This window comes from Paramormyrops kingsleyae, unplaced genomic scaffold (genome assembly GCF_048594095.1).
Source record: "Paramormyrops kingsleyae isolate MSU_618 unplaced genomic scaffold, PKINGS_0.4 ups380, whole genome shotgun sequence".
Classification (NCBI taxonomy): Eukaryota; Metazoa; Chordata; class Actinopteri; order Osteoglossiformes; family Mormyridae; genus Paramormyrops; species Paramormyrops kingsleyae.
Window position 1 is genome coordinate 1 of NW_027326317.1, and position 22,998 is coordinate 22,998.

The following is a 22,998-nucleotide window of genomic DNA, read 5'->3' on the forward strand; positions in this document are numbered from 1 at the left end:
GGCTCTAAAGATCGGTCCGTGTACCAGAAGCAATGCAAGATAATGCTCATGTAAACGGTACCTGAACGTGTGAGATATCATCAGTTATTTTAAGGGGATACAAATTCCCACGATGATCTTTGGACACGAGCTGACGAAAGTGCCCGTGTTTCTTTTTTTAGAAGCTGTTTTCTTTGCAAAGTACTTTTGTATGAATTAGTTCGAGAAATGGAATGAAACTGTTTTTTTCCTGGTAGTTTTAAAGCTGCATGACAACATCGAAGCCGAGTCGAATTGGGTTGTTTTCCTCTCCCAGCCGGTGCGTATATCTAGGCTATTTCGTGCTGTTTTTATGAGTTATTGCGTATCAGAAAACTGGAGTGTACTTTAAAACGTAGGTGTTTAAAAGTTTGTCATTCCTACTTTGTTCTGAGTATTTTAAAATGTCTTACTTTGTTTACCGAATATTTTCATTTTATTTTGCTTTCAATTTGTTAATATATATTGATCAAAACATATTTAAAAGTTTTATATTTAAATAGATGTGTGCATGCATTGTTTGTTTTTATTGTTGTGTATCTTTATCCTGTATTTATTTATAATGACTAAAAAGCAGATAAAACTTCACCTAAACTGATACAACGTAAGGAAGCTGATATTGTCAGTACACTAAATGAGCACTTATTGCTGATTCTGTATGTGTCCCTCGCTACAGCTTCTCATCTGATGTTACACCTGTGAGCCTATTTTTTTCAGTGCTAATAAGTGCTAATCCCTGCTAATTGTTTCTGCACCTCAGACAGTGAAACATCCTGAGGTGAACTAGCAAAGCACCAGAGTTTAAACCAGGTCATGCTCTTAGTGTCGTGAGTATATCTCACTCAGACAGTGGAAAGGAAACGAATTTATCCGAAGATTTAAACTTAAAATTAACTTATGACTGTCAGATTCGGGGACCGCTGTAGTAATTAAAATATATTATGGCCAGTCTGCCTACATTTCTAGCAAAGTCAGTGAGGTTTACAAATGGTTACAAATCGTTGTAGTTGGAGTTAAATGTTATCTCCATTGACTCTTGATGGTGAGGAAAGTAGTTAAGTAAAGTGAAGAATGAAACCTAAATGACATGCCTGAGGCAAGTAAATGGCTGGGTTTGTAGCTCAGTGCATAGCATTGTGTTGTCACATCTCCAGGGTGGAGGGTTCGGTTCCTGAGTGAGCTCTCCAAGCATGTCGGCATTGCATGTCGCTTGTTTTGTGTTTCTGTGGGTTGGATCCCAGTGCTCATGCTGTTTAGGTGAACAGGTGCCCTTTGTGTGTACCCGTACCCTGTGCTGAGCTGCCATCATCACTTCTGGGTCATCATCACCCTGATCTGCATCAGAGCAGTTCTGTGAAATAAATAATGAACTCAACAGATTGTTGGTTATGATACAGGACTGTGTGGACAGACAGTATAATATGCATCATTCATCTGGTTTCTAATTGCAGTGTTGATGAAACCCCACCATTTTAAGTTGTTCCTAGTGCCGTGTGCCCTTCTGAGCTTCTTGCCAGCTGCTGGCCAGGCAGTATCAATTATGATCGATGATGGCTCAGGCCAGACACCCGTGCTTGCTGTTCCGGGGAACATGCTACCGTCACCTGCATGTTGTTTTTCTGGAACGCCACCACCTGTTCTGAAAATGCCCACTATCAGCAGTGCCAACTGGAGCCACTCAGGAAACAGCAGCCCTGGGCTGGTGGCACCTGTGAGGACAGGACATACACCCGCTGGGCCATCACTATCTGCTGGGTAGAACGTCCAGCTTCTCTAAATCACCAGTGGCTGGGTCATTGTGTCTGATTCCTGTCTTTCTTCCTCAGTAGACCCCCCCCAGGCTACTCAAATTAAACTGAAGCTGACAGGGACCACTCTCTCTGGGTCTGATAGGTGTGGTGTGTACTTATTATGTGGAATAAGTGTAAGAATTCTTAGTCTGGGGTTTTATTTTTGTTAGGGAATAGGTTCCCCCTGTTTTTGGTCAGTGTACATGGGGGGTCTTTTTAAATACTGTAGTGTGTGGACCAATAAGCACTAAAACCATGTGGCCGCTCGCTGAGCTGCAATGAGTCAAGGTTTTCATCAAATAGAAGAGGAATGCAACTTGGTACTCTCATCTTCTTCTCTGTTATTTACATGTCTGCTGACTTCCAGATAAGGGATTTATCCTCCTATGTCAAAAGCAGAGCTTGGCAAACAGCTGTTCAAGTGTCTGAAATGTCATTATAAGAAGAACTCTAGAAGGGATTTCATGTTGATGAAGATCGTCTGCTCAGGTAAGTGAAGCTACATTATGTTTCCTTCTTAGTTATTTATGTTTTTTTTGTTTCTGATCACCATGTGATGTATCCAGTATATCCAACAAAAGCGAGTGAGAGACTAAGATAGCTTCTGGGAAAAGAAGGGTTTGCACAAAGATGCACCGGCCCAGAAGTTCTGTTAGCCCAAATTCAACTGTTACACATTTCTTGAACTTGTTTCACTTGAACTTGTTGAATGTTAAACTACCTCTTTCAGATATTTAGACACAATCAAATGCAATTTTCTGTACAGTGTAAATCCATTACGATTTATCTGTCCATTGTGATTTTATCATGTTCCGATAAGCTTGATTTTGAAATCTGTGAACGAAGGTGTTTGATCTAAATGACAAGCCGATTTTATCTTTGATATCTTTGAAAATGCATCTTCACAAGGATTTAATAACTGAAAGTACAGCACTGTTAGAGGACTCTCAGGTAACAGTACTCTGTCCATCTAATGGTTTTTTCCTTCCCTTTTTTTAAGTTTTTCAAATGAAACCCTGCAGTATACATCACTCACCTTCCTGATGCTGAAAATGTCATCCTTGATTCAGGCTGCAGCTGCTTTTGTATTAACAGTCCATTCCAGGTTTTGTCATTAAAGCATGTGGGCTTCATTTAGGGCAGGAGAGGACACTGCACAATAGATGTCAAAGGGAGACCTCTCTAGGTGCGCTTAGTCCAGTTTGACAGAGTCAGGATGTGTTAGTGAGGGGGTCTTGATATACTTTTACTCTCCCAGCTTAGGGGTGTCAGGATCTGAGTTGGTTTTGCGTGCTGTCAGCCTGTCTTTGCATCATCTGATCCAAGACCTCAGTATCCAATAAACTGAACAAGTTTTTGGAGCAAAGCATTGGTAGATCAGATAGTAGTAGGAGGTTCAAGAAGATGAGAGAAGTTGTAACTTTTCTGGGGTTTCAGTACCGCCGATGGCTATTTGCTGTAAGCTGGAGATAGACAGGTGGTTACCATTTATATGGTTGTTTGGGAAAGGCAAATATGAAGGACTGCAGTAAGAAATGTTCAGAGAACCATCAGGACATGCAACAAAGAAGGAAGTCGCACCAGCTAGGTGTTGAACTTTTTTTTTTAAGTGATCATCAATGAGCTTGCTCTCACCCAATCGCTGACATATACATATACAGCACAAGTCCCTCTGAGTTTAGTTGTCAGATCACTCGCCCTCAGAGCGCTGTGAGAAGGCTTTATGAAAGCCCTCAGAAGATGGGGGTCAAGATGTGCAGCAAGTTCGCACACACCTACAAAAGCATTTTTATAAGAACTAATAGCACATTGCTATTATATTACTCGATAAAGGCTGAGCCTTGTCCAGGGTTTTAGCAAACCAAACACCTTGACATCAGGAACTTTGGATTACTTTTCACCCGTCTTGTAATGAAAAAAAAAATGATTTAATCTATCTGTTCCAGCTCTTTGTCTGCCATCACCTCCCACCCCAGGAACAAGCTCCCAGACTTTCTGTTCTGCTGAGTCATTTTGCTTTTTCCACCATAAGTTAAATATGCACTTTACCTTACTTTAACTTAACCTACGAAATCTTTTAATGGCATTTTTTTTTTTAGGCTACGGATGTCACCCTTACTAATAAAGGTAATCGTAGAGCACAAATTAAAGTTGGAACGATGTAGCTGAATTCAGTCTTTTATAATTTAATTCTTACTAGAATATGGCATGAAAACAAAAGTAGGTATTAAGTAAATCACATGCATACTGTGTTGAAATGGTGTGCACATAGCCATCCTGCGCTAACATGTACCTTAACACCTATGCCTCAGTGTCATGATTGTGACTCCCAGTCTGTGAAGCTCCAAAGTTGCGTTCTGAATATCTGTCGGTACAAACTCTGGGGCAGAACCTTGTGTTCCTACGTAAAACTAGGCAGTGAATTTGCTTTTACTGTTGAGCAAAAATAACATACTCTTTCTTCCTGACATGTGGGTTGGGCCACAGTACACAAGAGCTACCTTTTTAGTATTCAGGTGATCCAAAGCAACTTAGAGCAGAAAAAGACATTGGACATGCTGTTCTAGGGTATGTGCTGTTGTTTTCCCTTGTGATTTTTTTTTTCACAGCATGTGATTGTGAGGATACAACAAAATACCTATGTCCATAGTGAATAAAATGACACGTCATTTTTCTTCATTCTCAAATGGGCATATATTGCTATTGTAACTGTCCATCATATATATAGACAAAGATTCATCATGCGGCTGACAGAGCTGCCCATTCACCTGCCCCTCTTACACTAAGCCATACACCAGCTATAACGTCCCACTGCCTCCGCTTCCAGGTGTCTGTCAATCAGTGTATATCATTTACAATGGACCTCAGACATAAATGTGATCAGACGTGATTCGATGAGGCTGTAAATGCAAATGCACGACTGTAAATGCACATTTGAGAATCTTCCAGATGCATCTGAATAATTCTTGTTGGTTTTTTCAGTATTGATAGTGCGATCAGAATCACAGATACTAATGCAGAATTGCCGATGGATACTGATGAACTGAATACATTGATTTTTTTTTTCTCAAGTAAATGATTATTAGATGGGCTGGTTTCAGTTACATAAAAAATCAGATTTTTCCCCATATGTCACTTCCTGTTCCCAGCTGCAGATGCACCTTACGGTCAGCAGTACAAACAGCCTCTGCTCACTGGTACCTTGAGGCCCTGGTCACATGACCCCGTCTCTCCCGTCACGTTCTCCCTGCTAGATTTCATTTCCTTTGTTGAATACAATTGCAGCTGAGACTGAAGTGGCTGGAGCGCAGTCAGCAGGTCAGATGGGGAGACATAGCTAGCGGGCGAAAGGAGCAGTCTTAAACAGATTAATCCGCCTTGCACTGCTACACAACTCCTGTATATGCTTCGGAGACTGGACCTCTTATTGCTTTTTCTGACCTATAAAACACAGTCTCTCTAATTCTCTTAAAATATTTATTTTGTGGGAGAGTCATTACAGTAATTCAGCAGGACTTTTTGTTTTTCAGTTTTGGGCTGGATAAATATGTTTCAAAGGTTTTTTTTACAATGCAAAACTTTCTTTTAAGCCATTCCCAAACTTGCATATCTTTACATTTTAAAATGATTTTATTTTTCTGTGCCTTTACAAGAAAGGGTCTGGCAATAATGGTAATAGCGTACTTCTACAGCACAGCACTGCTTTGAAACTAAGGTATGATGATATCTGCCAGTTGCCAAGAAGTGGAACATAATTATTTTTTCCTCCGTGTTTGAATGGCTGGAGGGGACTGTAAATTGATCAGAGACTTTTAGCTGCCTGCAAACAAACATCGAGACTCCCTACAGCCAATTGCAGTTTGCAGGGTGTCGGTAATGATATTATATCCTAAAAGAGATATGCAGCATGTAAAGACTGCAAGAGACCTGGTAGACAGGGAGTGTACACCCTTCCTTCTAGACTGCAGAGACATGAAAGTTAATAGAATGAAATGAAACTTTAATATTAACAATAGTGAAATAAATATAAATGCTGCATCTCTCAATTTTGGTGAATTGTATACATTTCATAATTACAGTTCTTCTAGTGATGGTTCTGAAAAGAGATATTTTATGTTGATGGAAAACATGCTTTTAATTAAGTAGCATTTTATTATTAACGAAATTATAAAATTTCATGATGAATTTTAAAATAATACATCCTTCTTTGATTGAGAAGACAAATTAACAGTGCCTAAACACTTTACCCAGAACATTAAAACTAAGACAACTGAAAGCTTGATGACATCAGACCCATTGATGTTTTTTGTATTATGTTTGCAGCTTTGTCTTACGAATGCGTTCATTGACCCAGATATTAAACTACTTGCAACAATACCTTTAAATATCATAGGTTTTGTCTTTCTAGTACAATCATATAAAATGATATTCTTACAGATATTGGTTATTTAGTTGGCTCTATCGTTATTGTGTCCATTAACCCTTACAGTGCATTGCACCAAAAACATACTGTAGTAATTGCAATGATAATATTGTAAGAATGTATAAATTTTGTAGTATTTTTGGAATCTATGTTGCAGGTGACAGAGCCAGGGGTTAAGCTTCTAATATTGGTTGTTTTCATTTTACCTGAATCTTTACTGTGAAAAACCATTGAATTGGGAGAAAATGTCTCCATTTAAAGATTTATTGTTTAAAAAAATATGACTATTAGCAAGAACCAGAGTAGCACAAATTAGAATGTGTGAAAAGCAGTCCCATTAGGGTGCCTGTACTTTACACTTTAATGTGTTATGGATGGTGTTCTGTGTTGTCTAGTGGAAGAACAATGTGTTTACTGAAGCATTCTCAAGATGGGTTGATTTTGATGAGTCGTTGATGTAACACAGCCAGAAGTCTATCACATCCAGACTGCTTTGCTGATCAAAGTGAATTCTTCTTCCTTGTAATCTCCACCCACAAAAGGAAAGGAGGAAATGTTGTGCGGTACAGATTTTCTCTAAATCTAAGGCGGCATAGTCTACAGCAAGGATTAATTAGAAGTTCCAGTCTGTTGCTACTTATATACTTCTTGCCTGTTCAATCATCATTTATTCATTTGACTGTTGTCAGCATAAGTTGCTTGAAAAGGAACACATTGTCCCATCTCGTCTTCTACTATGTCAGCACTAGTGTCAAAAAACTTCAGTGTGCCTTTCCTCTAGAGTTTTGTTACAGAGAGAACTATCTAAGTAGTACACAGAACTTGCACAGGCTGTTATCTGACATGACTGACCAAAGCCCTGACATTTGTTCGATACTACAAGCAGTTACTGAGCTTAACTCATCAACGTATCATTTACGACCAGAATCCACTTTATAAAGAGAAATGGTGCTGAATGTTGGAGGTATATCATGACTGGCGTGCCCTTAAAAATAATTTCCACATGATCCGTGATCCGGATTATGAACCACTGAGAATCATCTACTTCTGAATCTGAGAACTTTCTCAAAACACTTTTGTAAGTATTGAGACTTTCCTCTGACTCCAGTCTTTTGTGATAATTTTAACTGCTGGTGTTGTCTATCTGGGCTGATTTTTGTTCAAACTGAAAAGGAGCTAAGTGTGTATTTAATAGTTTCATATTTAATTCATTTTTGATAGAAAATCAGTAAGATTTAAATTAGAAATTGAAAAGAGAATTTTAATTATGTAGACAGAAACAGATTAACAATAATAATTAATTTTGATTGACTAGAAACAAGATTTTTTTCATTAAGCTTCACCAGAGTATTCACTGTATATTTACAAAATTCTAAGCATTCAGTAGTAGGCTGCCTTTTCTGCTTTATGGACAGTTACCAGAAAGACCAAATGAGAATTTGGATGTGCCTTAATGCCTTAAGTATTACCAAAGATCCAACACTCACTATCTTGTGAAACTCCAGATGTAAAAAAAGAAAAAACAGATTTGTCATATCATTCATAACGTATCATGGTCACTCCAAACACCCATGTTTTCTTTAACTCACACTATTCTCTAATATGCCTGTAATACCTAATTGGACTTCCATCCCTTACTTCTGTGACATGGTGAGGTCATCGGATAAAGCAATCCTTATTGGCCACCTACCTGCAAGGATCTTTCTGCAGACTGCAAGGCAGGGGCGGAATTTGTAGTGCAAGCTGGCCAATGTGGCAAACTGATCAATCAGGGATCACTGGGCTCTTTAGGGGTAAGATTTAAAATACTAACAGGGCATTTCTTTGCACTTCAGAGTTTCTGACAGAGAGAATAGAGATGTACAGTGTGAGAAAAGTAATGTAGTTTTGAAACATGTAAATCTGTTCTAGTAAAATTATATAACATTATAATTAAATTATGAACACTGAAAATGAACATAATAGGGCCCATTTCATTTGTTTTTATTCTCACAAAGCACAGCTGCCTCATCAGATGATTATACACTTCAGCACCTCCCACTACACTGAAATGTCTTGATTGTGTCAAAATTTGGTCTAAACATTTTTTTGGCTTGCACCATTTCTGCCTCCCAGGAACACAGCTGTGGTCCTGCTGTCACAAAGTGAAAAGCTGAGGGAGTAGGGTCACTCTTCCAAAGAGAACATGGTGACGAGTGTCTTTCTCTTGGGACACATTTGGGGAACAGTACCTTTTCCAGAGTGTATGAGAGCATGATCTGTGATGATACTTCAGTCATACTGGACTGAACATGTAGACAAGTGTATCAGCTACTCAGAGATGACATTTCATCTTCCCTCGGTCCATGGTGTCCATTTTTCCTTAGTCCCCCACTATTTTATCAAGTAAGAAGTCTAGACAAGTCAAGTGGAGCTTTATTGTCACACCACCCATCCAGTAATACAGCATACAGTGGCATCCACAAGGCTGCTGTGCTACATATATTCTTAAAGTGCAGAGACAGACAGGACAAGTGCTAAAAACTGTGAACTATGTTGGAATGTTTAGAATGTAGGCATCAATGGAAGCAGCTGAATTGCACATACAGTACTGTGCAAAAGCCTTAGGCAGTCAAAGAAAGTGTTTAAGGCTATTTATCTGGGTAATATCTGGTGCTGCTGTGAAAGCATTCCCCTAAACCCTTATTGACTGTTTGACAACATACAGTTTTTCTAGAAGCAGGTACTAAACCTTCACAGTTTATTATTTTAGTGGAAACATGTAGTAACAGAGTAAAACCAAGAGGCAGGTGCATTCTGGAACAGATGAACTGTAATACATCTACACAAAAAATAGCAATCAGGACAACCTTTAGAACCCCATCTCCTGAAATATATTTTCTATGAAAAACAATTGTAGATCAACAGAAGGTGCTGATGACTTCACACCTACAGAATCCTGGGTCAGCGATACCCAGCAGGCCTTGTTGCTCTGTGCTGAACTCGCCTGGCCTGATGACTGTGACCTGAATGTGTTTACAGAGAAGTGCTGGCACTTGCACAAAGATCACATGTCCCATTCCTCACCACTAATCACTACAAATTAGGAACATTTTAACTTAAAAACTGACATCAGTCTTCTGGAAAACTAGCATGTCACAGTAGATTTCAAAATACAAAGTTTATACCTTAATGATAATGTTTTCTTTGTCCAAATCACACAAATGAGCAGGAAAATACAGGTTATCAAAGCTTTATATGCAACACTCTCAACTGCTATATACTTTGTAAGTATTTGTTAGTTGTTTTGCTGGAACAAATATTAAATATTCATTGAGCCTATGCCACCATATTCCTTTGTAGCTCTATTCATTTTTCCTTACTAGAACATTGATGTTTTGAGTATGTGTGTGTGTGTGTGTGTGTGTGTGTGTGTGTGTGTTGTGTGTGTGTGTGTATATATGTATGTATATATATATATATATATATATATATATATATATATATATATATATATATATATATATATATATATATATATTATATATATATATATATATATGTATGTGTATATATATATATATATATATATGTGTGTATATATATATTGTATATATATATATATATATATATGTGTATATATATATATATATATATATATATATGTATATATATATATAAATTATAAATTGCTTTATATATAGAAATTTCTTTTGTCACATTCCCCTCAGAGTAGGGATGTGAGGTGACATGGAAAGTTAATTTATCAGGATTTCACATTCACAGTCACATTGCTCTTCTCCAGAGAGTCCTGCTTCCTGTATGACTCTGCCAGCTAAACGTGTGAGGATGCTCTCTGCCGCGGCTGTGGCCCAGGCCTGCTCCTCTGCAGGAGAGAGGGATTACACACTTTATTAGAACTCCCTCCTCTCACAGCCTACTAACAAAGAAGAGGTTCCCTCTAATCAGAAGAAAGGCAGAATTTGCTCTGTGGTGGAGGAGAACGCTAAAGGTCTGAAAGGAAAGAATATCATTATTTGGGCTAAATGCATAAATATACATAGACAAGCAATTACCTGACCTTTTATGAACAAGTAAACATCCCTGAAAATGTATTTTATATATTTAATTGAATTGCAAAAGTAATCTTGCTAGCTTTTGTTTTTTATTTTCAATGAAAGGTAGAAATGAAGACTAATAAGTATATGTTTGAATTGGATGAAAAATGAAACATGGGTGGATTTTGTTTTTCATGGCAAAGTATGGATTTAACTGATTTGCAAAGTGAAGAAGTAGAACATGTAATTTAATGCTGTACATAATGTAATATTCATCCAGAAATAGTGAGGGGAGAAGACAGAGAAGGGTACTCTGATTCTTTTTCAATTACGCCCACGCCTGGATTACAGAAGAAGCTGCAGAATTAATGAAAAATACCCAAAGTAAATAGAAATATTCTCAGTGTTATAGTGAAAGTGTATGTATTTCACTTTTAACATAGCATGCAACAGAATGGTAAGTGGGCAGATTTAGAAAAGATCAGGATATGGGCATGTTGTTGTATTTAAAATGACTTGAGGCCATTTTGAGATACTAAGACTCGTAGATTTTCTTCAGGGCTTTTGTCAGATAAGGTGGGGGAATGTATAAATTTAAGGTATACAGAAATTTTATTTTTCTGCCCAGATTTTACGGAAGATCGATCCATCCCTCTTCTGTAACCACTTATCCTACTCAGGGTCGCGGGGTGGGGGGGGGGGGATCTGGAGCCTATGAGCTCCAATGTGGCAGGGAACCAACCCATCACAGGGCACACTCACACACCATTCAAACTGATGGGCAATTTGGTAACTCCAGTTAACCACAGCAATGTTTTTGGACTGTGTGTTGGGGGCAGGGGGTACTGGAGTAGCCAGAAGAAACTCCACAACAACAGGGGGAGAACATGCAAACTCTACACACATGGAGCCATGGTGGACACTCAAACCCTGGTCCCAGAGGTGTGAGGCAACAGTGCTAACCACTGTGCTGCCCTTTTTGCAGAACAATAAGGTTATATCAGTTAACAATAAGCAGAAAGTAGTGAAAAAAGGATGATTTTAAACAGCGGAATTTTGACTTGTGAGCTTGCTGGTGTTTTTGTTACTCTGAAGTAACATGGCTCTGAAAGTGAGTAAATATGGTCTAATTGCAACAGCGTAGGCGGCAACTTCTGAAGGAAGATTTCCACCATGAGGCTGACATAAGAGCATGCAATATTCCGTCAGAGATATGACTGGAATATGTATATGAAGTAGATGATTGAAGGCTTCATATTAACACAAAAAGGCTGTTGCGGTGAATGACTGAATAACAATCTCAAAAGGAATATTTTGTATTCATAGTAACACTGGCTGTTTATTTTATAAAATAAATAAATGGGTTGTATGTACACGTTCCACATATGCATCTGAAATGATGAGAAAATGAACGAAACACCCTGTGTTACTGGTAGAGCTGAGTCCTTCTGTAATTCATTATCACATAATACGGCATAGACAACCTGGTAATTAATTCTTCCTTTTAAAATGGCTGCACTGCATTGCAGCATCCCAAAAATATCTAAAACAAAAATAAATTAGTTAATGCATCTTACTGGTGCAGCGTGACTCTAGTACTTTAATCAGTGTATTATATTATATAATTATACTTTATTATATGTTATATCCATCTGTCTAACTGTCTTCCTGTGTCTGACTGACTGACTGTATTGATCTGTATAATATACACTCACCTAAAGGATTATTAGGAACACCATACTAATACGGTGTTTGACCCCCTTTCGCCTTCAGAACTGCCTTAATTCTACGTGGCATTGATTCAACAAGGTGCTGAAAGCATTCTTTAGAAATGATGGCCCATATTGATAGGACAGCATCTTGCAGTTGATGGAGATTTGTGGGATGCACATCCAGGGCACGAAGCTCCCGTTCCACCACATCCCAAAGATGCTCTATTGGGTTGAGATCTGGTGACTGTGGGGGCCATTGTAGTACAGTGAACTCATTGTCATGTTCAAGAAACCAATTTGAAATGATTCGAGCTTTGTGACATGGTGCATTATCCTGCTGGAAGTAGCCATCAGAAGATGGGTACATGGTGGTCATGAAGGGATGGACATGGTCAGAACCAATGCTCAGGTAGGCCGTGGCATTTAAACGATGCCCAATTGGCACTAAGGGACCTAAAGTGTGCCAAGAAAACATCCCCCACACCATTACACCACCACCAGCAGCCTGCACAGTGGTAACAAGACATGATGGATCCATGTTCTCATTCTGTTTACGCCAAATTCTGACTTGACTTGAATGTCTCAACAGAAATTGAGACTCATCAGACCAGGCAACATTTTTCCAGTCTTCAACTGTCCAATTTTGGTGAGCTCGTGCAAATTGTAGCCTCTTTTTCCTATTTGTAGTGGAGATGAGTGGTACCCGGTGGGGTCTTCTGCTGTTGTAGCCCATCCGCCTCAAGGTTGTGCGTGTTGTGGCTTCACAAATGCTTTGCTGCATACCTCGGTTGTAACGAGTGGTTATTTCAGTCAAAGTTGCTCTTCTATCAGCTTGAATCAGTCGGCCCATTCTCCTCTGACCAACAAGGCATTTTCGCCCACAGGACTGCCGCATACTGGATGTTTTTCCCTTTGCACACCATTCTTTGTAAACCCTAGAAATGGTTGTGCGTGAAAATCCCAGTAACTGAGCAGATTGTGAAATACTCAGACCGGCCCGTCTGGCACCAACAACCATGCCATGCTCAAAATTGCTTAAATCACCTTTCTTTCCCATTCTGACATTCAGTTTGGAGTTCAGGAGATTGTCTTGACCAGGACCACACCCCTAAATGCATTGAAGCAACTGCCATGTGATTGGTTGATTAGATAATTGCATTAATGAGAAATTGAACAGGTGTTCCTAATAATCCTTTAGGTGAGTGTATAGTGTCTGTGAACAAGAAATTGAGCCTTCAGGGAACCTAGTCTCTGTGCTAGTTTGTGGTAGGGGTAACTTCTCATTGGGTTATAACACTTCTAGCCAGGGATACAATTGATAGTAATGGTGAGCTAGTTTATCAAAACAATATAAAGCACAATTGCTTTTGCATGGTGCAAATAGTTCCATGTAGGAAAAAAATTAATTACTCCATCAATTAACAATGAGCCCCTTTCCTCTGTTTTGATCCCACTGCGAGAAGGGCCCCATGAGAGATAACGAAACACTCAAAGAAAGGCCTTGATAAGTTATTAAAGGAAAAAAAAACATTTTGTTCAGTGTCAGGATTTGAAGTACCCCACAATATTTAATTAGAATTGTAAGATCAATCACCTACATCTGTGCACTTTTATGAGGTTCATTGTGATGAAAATTCTTCAGCTAAGAAGGAACCAACAAAGCCAGGTTCCATTTGCATTTTGTGCATGTCTTTCATAAAAATTAATAGATTAGACTGAGGTCTCCTGATTAGCTTTATCTCGAAGGTTTTGATGCAATAATTGAGAGTAAGTAAATATACTCCTCACTTCCGTCAATTCTTTTCTCATGTATATATAGTTTGCATCTATCTTTTAAGATAAAGGAAAATAAAAGGAAAAGGAATACATTTAACATTTTCTTTTACTCAGCTGCTTAATTGCCTCTATCATACAATAATCTGAAGCTGATTTTCAAATGGAGTTCAAGATTAAAGAGGGTGGTTTTTTAATATATATTATATATATTCCTCCTTTCCTGTTAACCACCCTCCCTCCCTTTTCTTCTCTTCCTGGATGCAACGCCCTACCTCTGTGATAAGAAGTGAGCTCTAACCTGAGCAGCCAGGCCCATGACTACACCGACTGCCGGGAGGGCGGAGCTGAGGCCAGCCTCATGGTGTCCCCGCTGGTGGTGGCAGGGATTGTTATCGGCCTGGTGCTCTTCCTGTCCTGTGTTACCATCATTGTGGGCAGTTTGCGCAAAGACGGCCGGCTACATAACCCCCACCTGCGCCCTAGAGATGGTATGGCCCAGGACCAGCCCCGAAACATGCAGATCCCACACGCTTAAATCTCAATATAAAGTTACCCTAAATGAGTTGTGATGTTTCCCTTTCAACTTATCAGCCCCATTATGAACTTCATAAAGCTACTTATGTGCTTTTATTTTTCTTAAGAAATATCATGTAGATACTCTCTCCATTGAGCAATGCATTATCACTGTTCATTTTTTGAAGAGATTAATGTGGGCTTGCTGCAGCTTTTTAGGGACCAGAGCTAATCTGAGCTATATCACAGGATTCGAGGATTAGTCACAGAGCATCAGCAGCACCTCTGCCCTTAGCTAATTATGTAGTGAAAAAGCAACAAGCTTTGCTTCAGTCCATTAATCACAGACACCACAGAGCTACACTACACTGTTTACACTTGTGTAATTAAGAAAGGCACTCTAGCTACAAGGCAGAATATTAAGAATTTTAACCTTTTGTTTTTCCTAATGTATTTCAGCCTAATAATTTTTGTGAAGGAATAATAATGTGTTGCTTAAACCTTGGGGTACATTCACAGTCTCGGATGGCCTCTCCCATGGTGGCTCCGTCGGGGAGCTGAGGTGGACGTGCATTGCGGAATTCCCCCCAGCCTTTGATTTCAGCTCTTATGCAGAAAGTCCGTCTCACGGCAACATGATGTATCCTGATGCACCGCCTCAGTGAGTGACCTATTGATTCCACTTCATGACCGCATACTGTATATATTACTGTTTCCCAACCCGGTCCTCTGGGACCTGCAGTCCATGTTTATGCGAACTGGGAGGGACCAAACACATGGACTGGCCAGAGGCTGGGGGTTGCCAAGGACCAGGTAGAGAAACATTGGTATATATAGATGTGCTGAAATTCAGGACATAGTCAGCCCTGTAATCAGCTCATATTGTCTTTAAATAAACTGACAGTATTGTGATTTGCATATTTTTTTGATAGTACAGTAGTCCCCCCAGTATGTTCAGGTGATATGTTCCAAGGCCCACTACAGAGAGCCAAAATTGCAAATAATAGCAAACCATCCGCGGACCCCATAAATAATGTGATTTTCCTGTACATACAAGTTTAATTGATAAATTATGCACAGTAGGACAATATCAACCTTAAATACAGTAATAATAAATAATAGTCACTGTACTTTATTATTATTATTATTATTATTATTATTATTATTATTATGCAGTACTGTACAGTCTCTCTCTCGCCATCTCTCAATCTCTCTCTTTCTCTCAAATTAGGGGGATCCTGATGTTTTACCCTAATTCTCAAGAGATGATATATCAATGAAAAAATATCATGTACCAAGGGATGAAATATGAAAATGTTTTTTATACCCCTCAAAGGACAAAAATAAAAAAATATAGGCTATTGTTTCACATTTTACAGTGAAAAATATTGTATCATCTACCTGTACATAACCTGTAATAAGAAAACATATATATTTGTTAAAAACATAGTTTGAAACATAGGAAACATCTCTGGATTTTTTTTTCCTTTTTTTTTTTTTCCTTTTTTTTTCCAGATTTCGGTAAACTGCGGATAACTGAAACTGTGGTTAATGAAACCACAGATACGGGCGTCACATTGTTTAATCAATAATATAAATGTTCACGTATATTTTTGCTCAGATAATCAGTAATGTAAAAGCAGAGGTCAGGTTATAAAAATATTTCAAGGTGGATGGTGGGGGGGCTCACCATAAAATTTCCTGGGCGGATTACTGACGATAAAAATTCATTTCAAGGTTCAGGTTAAATTGTGTTTTGGTCTGGAATACAAATCAGAGTCTGCCTTTTAAGTACCCCTGATATAGTCGGTATATTTACCTTTACATCAATGGAATTGCACAAAAAAATGTAGGGGTTGGTGAGGGGCAGGGCTACTGTTAGAGATTTTGGGTCCCACGACAGCATATCGTATTGGGATCCCAAGCCAGACTAATTCAGTTATGTTCCAAATTTCTTAGGACCCCTGTCACTCAGGGGTTGTGAATATCTGCCATTCGTTCAAATTGCAGGCTTTTCTTATGCTGTTCAAATATACGGCATTTACTGGGCTTTTCCTTATGAAGAGTGTTCATACTCAGCACTCCTTCCTGAACCTGCTGTCTGCGGCACCGAGCCCAGAGTGAGCAAATCCACTGACGGAGAAACACTTACAGTGCAGGAACTGGCAGGAAGGGACCAGTGCTACCTAACAGGCCCCTGAGCAACTTGAGAAAACATTTAATGTGATAATGATTCACCTCTGTAGTAAGATTAATGGGGAATTGAGAGGGTGATCGAGGAGGAGACAATGGGGTGGAGACCCCACTGAAAAAAGCGGCTGTTACATGAGTTTATGTTCAACTTGTATGTTGATGGAGAAATGTTTTAACTGTGGAATTTGACATTGAGTAGGTATGAAATCACCTTAAAAGACAGCAATGAGCATTTTGCTGGTTTTTGGACATATTGGAAGATCTTGCATCTCCTTTGGTGCAGGAGCTTGTTTGCCTTTCCAACTGTAAACAGATCTGTCAAGCAGTAAATTATGATGAATATGGAAATTATTTCCATATGCTAGGATGCAGAATGCTGTCAAATGCCTCTGAATCCTGTTTGGACCATTTTCTTTGGTGTTAGTAAGCTTTCTCTATAACTGTCATGCAAGCTTGATCTGAGATGTGGGGGACGGATGGAGGGCACATCCGTACATATTGGGTTGAGGTCCTTTATCTTTTCTGGAGCTCTGGGTCTTCTTACAAGGGGAGAGGGAAACAATGTATTCCATGTTTTTGGGCCCCCTTAGACACCCCATCCAGGTCTATGGAACTGTAAAGAACAGAAAATTGTTTTCCAAATCTGTGGGGGCTGAGAGTTCTGTCACATTATAATATGTGTTTATTAAAACAAAAGCATTGTACACTCACATGGTTTTCTAACCCGTAAATAACCAAAAGCTATCCGTAACACTTACTCCCGGTGGCAGACAGAGCTTCGTGACATAGAGGATGGGGGAGGGGGCGGGGATGCGAGTTTTATTGGAGGATGGGAGTAGAGATTGGTGTAACAAAAATGATGGGGAGGAATGAAAACAAAATGACTGTTGGCCCAGCATGAGCATGTGGGAAATCAGACATACAGAGTCCAGAAGAGCTGCGGTAGATCTGTGCTCTGGGTATGTGTACATTTACTGAGTGTCTTACGCTTTCAGAAAACACAATACTTAGAAGCTGATTGTCAGTGAAACATGGACCCAAGGAAATCTCCTCTGTGGTTCATTGAAACGAGGGTCTGCTGGATAATCGTCACATTTCTTTACAGATCGTGGCCAGGTTTCAGCAGCGCACGACTGGATCGTCCGCAGCCGGACGCCGCAGAGTTGCCCAGACCTGTGGTGCAGCTCTGGCTTGCAGTGCTATGAATGTGCGGGGGCAGATGGAAGGCTTTGGCTCTGGGAGGGGGTAGGGGGGACGGGCACGTGATGTACCGCAGGGCAGCGTGGCCACAGATGGCACGGGGGCTCTCAGAGCTCGGCCTAGCGCTCACCTGTGGAGCCCAAATGGAGAGACGGAGAGAGCATGGGCATCCAAGTGACACATTCAGCAGGGCAACAGGCACAGGGGATGGGAGGAAACGGCCAAATGTACCATGGTGAAGGTAGATTGGGCCATATGTTGCTGTCAGTGTTTCAGCTTGTGACGCAGGTACGCACTCAGGTCCCATTGATTAATGGCCCATTTTGTTGGAAAGCATCACATACTGCTGCATGAACTGAGGTTCTGACTTATACTGACGCTACTCCAGACAAGCAGCTCACAAAAACCACAAAGCCTAAACTGAATAAGGTTGTTTACAGGTATTTGTTTACGCAGTGTGTGGCTATGTGGGTTAGGAGTCATGCCTGTGATCAGAAGGTCGCCAGTTCTATGCTAGCAATCCTATGGCTGAGAGAATGATGTCACTTTTGGGCCCTTGAGTGAGGCCCTTAAACCCCAATTGCTCTACAGTGTCCAAAAAACAGGGAAAGCCTGGCTATGATTTTATTCCCCAAGGTACAAACAACACTAGTATACCCACAAGGGTGCAAAAATGTTTATCTGAGTCCATTTCTGTAACTTAAAGGTACATTTACCTACAGCTATAATGCGAGATCCCTGAGGATAGGCCTAGTGATAAGTAATTATACCCTAAAGGGTACAAATTGTTATTTTTTCTGGCAGTGCATGGGGTGCTGGCTGATCCTGTGCTGTGATTTCCCCCCCCCCCCTCCCCCCGCCCCCATTTTATGCTCATCTGTATGTGTCTGTGTCTCATGGAGAGCAAGATGGGGTAGGCAAATACACAATTCTATTTCTTTGTTAGATTAATGGGATGTCATTTATGGTAGAATTACAGAAAAATACTGGGTTCCCACAGATATATTTATGCCCTGTAAAGCCTTGTTGGCTTTACTGGTCATAAAATAGGTACCGTATTTTCCGCATTATAAGGCGCACTAAAAAGCCTTTGATTTTCTTTAAAAATAACAGTGCGCCTTATAATCCAGTGCGCTTTAAACGTGGATTAATTTCTGTTGTGCATACTGAACTCGAAGCGATTTGAATGTTTTAGTATTGAAAAGTGAGTGTATTGTGTAGTGCTTCACGTGTTATAAATGAACAATTTCAAGAGTTATTATGAATACGCTGACTTTTGATTTAGCGGTATAGGACCGTATTATAAGTGTTCAATTTTGAGTTATTGTTAATAGGCTGACTTTTGATTTAGCGGTATAAGACTCTTGTTTTTTTCCGTGTTAAAGAGTAGTGAAGACGCTCATAAACGTTTGAACAATGTTGACAGTCATTGTGAACACGTGATGTAAAATAAATTTTCGTTGACTGGCTTATCTGACTCTCTTTTGTTTTGCTTAAAGCGCCTTAAAGTCCGGTGCGCCTTGTATGTGGAAAAAGTTTGAAAATAGACCACTGATTGACGGTGCGCCTTATAATGCAGTGCGCGTTATAGTGCGGAAAATACGGTAAAAGTGTACAGGTTTCTGTGGGATGGTGAGACAGGAGGCCAGCATTTCATTCATTAGACTTAGCCTTACCGTAATGATACTACATCATTTTAATATACTGAAAACTTTTTTTTAATCAAGAAGTTACAATTATGCAAAGGTTTGTGAGTAATAAAGACAAACAACATTTTACCTTGCCATATCTTTATTGAGAAGATCGTTTAAAAACAAGTTAATTGATGGGAAAGGTATATGGGCCCTTATGTGTAGTATTGGCAAATATTTAAACTAAACTGTAGTTTCTGATACCTGAGCAGCAGTTATTTTGGGTCCATTCCTTTATAGAAAACTGTTTCAGGTCATGTATACTGTTGACATTTCTTGCTTGAATGGCCTGCTTCAGATCGTGCCACAGCATTTCAGTGGGATTGAGGTCAGGAATCTGACGTTCTCAAATATGGAATTTATTCTGCCTGAGTTGCTCTGATATTGAATTAGATTTGAGACCCTGACATCGCGCTGTACAATTTCCTTATCTGACATGGAGCCTATTGGTCCCTCAATAAGTATGGGATAAACCATGACAAGATTATATGAAAATTATATGAAGTTATATGAAAATAATCAACGACAACTTGATAACAAGTCCAACTTGGTTATCATTGTAATTTTCCTATAACTGCACACCTCAAAGTGGTTCATCATGACTACTGACCACAAAATAATAACAGAATAACCATTAATTAACCAAGAGGTTAATTTTGCAGAAAATAATTATTTCAAGTAGCATTTAATAATGTTTCAATGTTCTCCTAAAAACATAGTCCATATAAGGATAGAACGTCCGGTCAGGCTACTCACTAAAAGTGGCAAGTCCATTAAGTTACCTTAGAAGCTGTCAACAGACACTTGCATTTTGAAAACCAAGGAAAATTATGCTGAAAAAGTCACACGGGTTATTATATTTATGTTTAATATAACATTAAAATGCTTTACTATAGAACTGTTAGGCTGCTGGAACTACCTGTGTGGTTAGACAAAAATAATTGTCACCCACGTGAAATCTCTGGACCAATAAGAAAAGAGAACTTATCAAAGCTGTGGTATAATTAAATAGATCCAAACCCTGTTGAAGTGAAATAACCTCACAGCATTATACTCCATTGTACTTAACAGCTGGGATAAGGTTTTACTGCTCATATGTAGTGTTTGTTTTCTCCTAACATTCAGTACATTTAACAGACATTTCAGCCATTGTTTCATCTGCTGAGAGAACATTGTTCCAGTGTTTCCAGTAGTGGTATAGAACATCCCAGTGGTCTATATCAAACCTCCAGTGTTTTTCTCATTGTAGTGAACACAGGCGCTAATATCCAGAGATGCCTCCAAATCCTTAATTCTCACCCCATGATTCTTCATTAAACCTCTGGGGATTCTACACCGTACCCATTCAGTGATCGTTATATGAGCCCCACTGTTTGAGAGAGTATCAGCAGTGTTGAATTTCTTCCGTTTCCCTGCTTATGCAGTGATGGAGGATTAAGTCTTTCAAAAACCTTTTGTAACCCTTTCCATGTTTGTGAGCTTCAACAATTCAAATCTGAGGTTGTCTAAAATCTCCATTCATTCTGCCATATTGTGCTTGAAGAGAATTATGTGCTAAAGGAAAAGCGACTAAAATTGGGTGTTATTTATACTGTAGGTGGGGCAGCCTGATTACAGTTGCCCTCGTTTCAAGAGGTTGTTATTCTGAAGGTTCACATATCAATGATTGTTTAAACCATCCCATCCATCTGTGTTCCATCTGCGCAAAACAGGGTGAGCATGCAATCTCCACACACGCAGAGAGGAGGCATAATTCAGGGCAGAAATCGGATATTACCAAAGACGTTTTCTCTGTGTATGTGATATGTTAGGTGTCTAACATTGCCAAGGTTATTGGTGTTCAGGTAATTTTCCACTGATGCACATGTGCGCTTGTGTTCCCATGGGGCCCATATTTTATACCTTTTAAATTTAAATATAGAACTTTAAATGCCTCTTAAAAGGTGCAGACTGAGCAGAGCTGACAGCAGGATGCTGGAGCAGTATATTAAGTAGCTACAGGCTGCATGAAATAATCAGTTCAGCATAACGATGGAGGCTCGGCTGACCGAGCTCTGCACTTCATTTATCTCTGAGCGTAGTTTCTTCTCTATAATGTTCGCAAATGAAAAACGCAAAAGAATCGACCAGTTATTTTACTAGATATGAATAAATAAAATTTCAAACTGGTCTATAAGAATAAATGAAAGTTTTCATAATTTATTGGAGCTTAAGAAATATTTTTGTTACCGTAGACTGACCCAGTGAAACTGGAAAGGTGTGGGAGAAAAACTAAATTATTAATATCAAATTATTATCAAATTCAGCGTGGTTAAAGATATCCCTTCACTTACTTAAACCAGTTCCTGCATCAGCCCAGAATGGCTTAGTACTATTGCTCTGGGGCTGAGCTTGCCTCTATACACCAATACTTCGGCAGATTGTATCAAATGTGACAGATTCTATTATCCACCGGTTATTTCCTCCTTTCAGATCTCCACTCGGGTCACTTGTGGATGACTGGAGCAGTTTGGATGTATGACCCACTGCCGTGTAGCTCACACACACTTGCGCTAACCAGTCTGTCAGCACTCGGCATCTCACTGACATTTATAGATACTGTTTAAACCAACAGTACAAAGCTACAAAACTCTTTGTGTTAAACGAGTTTTATCATAAGCAATGTCTAATGTCTAAAGTACATGTAAATAAACATCACCCCCCCCCCCCCCATGGATTCCCTTTATACAGTCCTCTGTCAGAAGCCTAAGGTTTGAGACACTACTTAGCCTTCCAGTGTTTAACTCACCCTGCCAAAATCCCCAGAGGTCCAAATAAAGCCTTGCAAATGTCAGCCTGATTAAAAATATCCTGACTCTTAAATTCCACGGATTAACTACAGTTGGTTCTTCTGAACTGTAAGTAACATGATTTTTCTCTTATCTCAGCTATGAAGAATGTGTTAGACCCGGTGCCACAGAGATCTACTTGCCCACGGATGACCCTCCACCATACTCTCTCACTGACCCCTGTCTGGGGGGAGCCCTGCTGGACGAGCTGGGGGAACAGTGGGGAGGTGCCTCCTGGCTGATGGGAAGCACTGGGGTGCCATACGTGCCTGGACTTCCGCTGGCCTCCGTTTCCCTCTCAGGCCTGCCCCTGGAGGACGTTCCTCCCTACGAAGCCATAGTGAGAAGCCAGAACCAGCACATCCCTCTGATACCTACAGATCTGCTCAAGCACACGGTGGCGGATGGCAGCCCCAGGGGACCCACCACGGACAGAATCCTGTAGCCCAAGCGACCCAGAGCTTGTTGCAGACATATAATGCTCTGCATTCTTGATATAAAGACCTTTCATTTTGTACAGATCCTTCCCACTGTTTGTGTGAATAATCCAGAGAATACAGTAGGCAGAGCAGCCGAACCGAATCTGAAACTTCTCAAGGACTTATTGCTGCCCCCCAGTGGCTGATACCAATATCTGCCTCTCTTTTCAATACGTCTCCATCAAAGGGACCCACGGTGGAGATGGAACTTGGTTTGCCTATAAGGGTGCCACCCAGTATAGTACAAGTAAGAATTATATGGTTAATTGAGATCAGTTAGGTATTGACCCAGGAGAGAGAGCCTACTTTGTGCTATAACACTTTAAAGCAAATGAAAT

General features: G+C 39.8%; 1 protein-coding gene across 6 annotated transcripts; it reads left to right on the forward strand.

The window, feature by feature from the left end:
• The first annotated feature begins 9 nt into the window (after positions 1–9).
• LOC111857422 (protein BEAN1-like) lies at positions 10–22,700 on the forward strand. 6 transcript variants are annotated; one of them, XM_023838272.2, is made up of 6 exons: positions 10–57; positions 237–298; positions 2,176–2,297; positions 14,041–14,244; positions 14,789–14,930; positions 22,281–22,700. In XM_023838272.2, exons 3-6 carry the CDS (start codon positions 2,195–2,197, stop codon positions 22,624–22,626), a joined length of 795 nt encoding a protein of 264 aa, XP_023694040.1. In that variant the 5' UTR covers positions 10–57; positions 237–298; positions 2,176–2,194; the 3' UTR covers positions 22,627–22,700. The 6 variants fall into 6 exon arrangements, with proteins under 6 accessions (XP_023694040.1, XP_023694039.1, XP_023694044.1 ...); XM_023838273.2 differs by having other exon boundaries at positions 27–69; XM_023838271.2 differs by having other exon boundaries at positions 11–298.
• Positions 22,701–22,998: the final 298 nt, after the last annotated feature.

Bases quoted from the DNA above. Each gene is read 5' to 3' on its own strand.
- LOC111857422 (XM_023838272.2), top strand. From the start codon at position 2,195: ATGTCAAAAGCAGAGCTTGGCAAACAGCTGTTCAAGTGTCTGAAATGT. The intron at 2,298-14,040 runs GTAAGTGAAGCT...CTCTGTGATAAG, and splicing joins GATGAAGATCGTCTGCTCAG to AAGTGAGCTCTAACCTGAGC. The intron at 14,245-14,788 runs GTATGGCCCAGG...GTACATTCACAG, and splicing joins CCACCTGCGCCCTAGAGATG to TCTCGGATGGCCTCTCCCAT.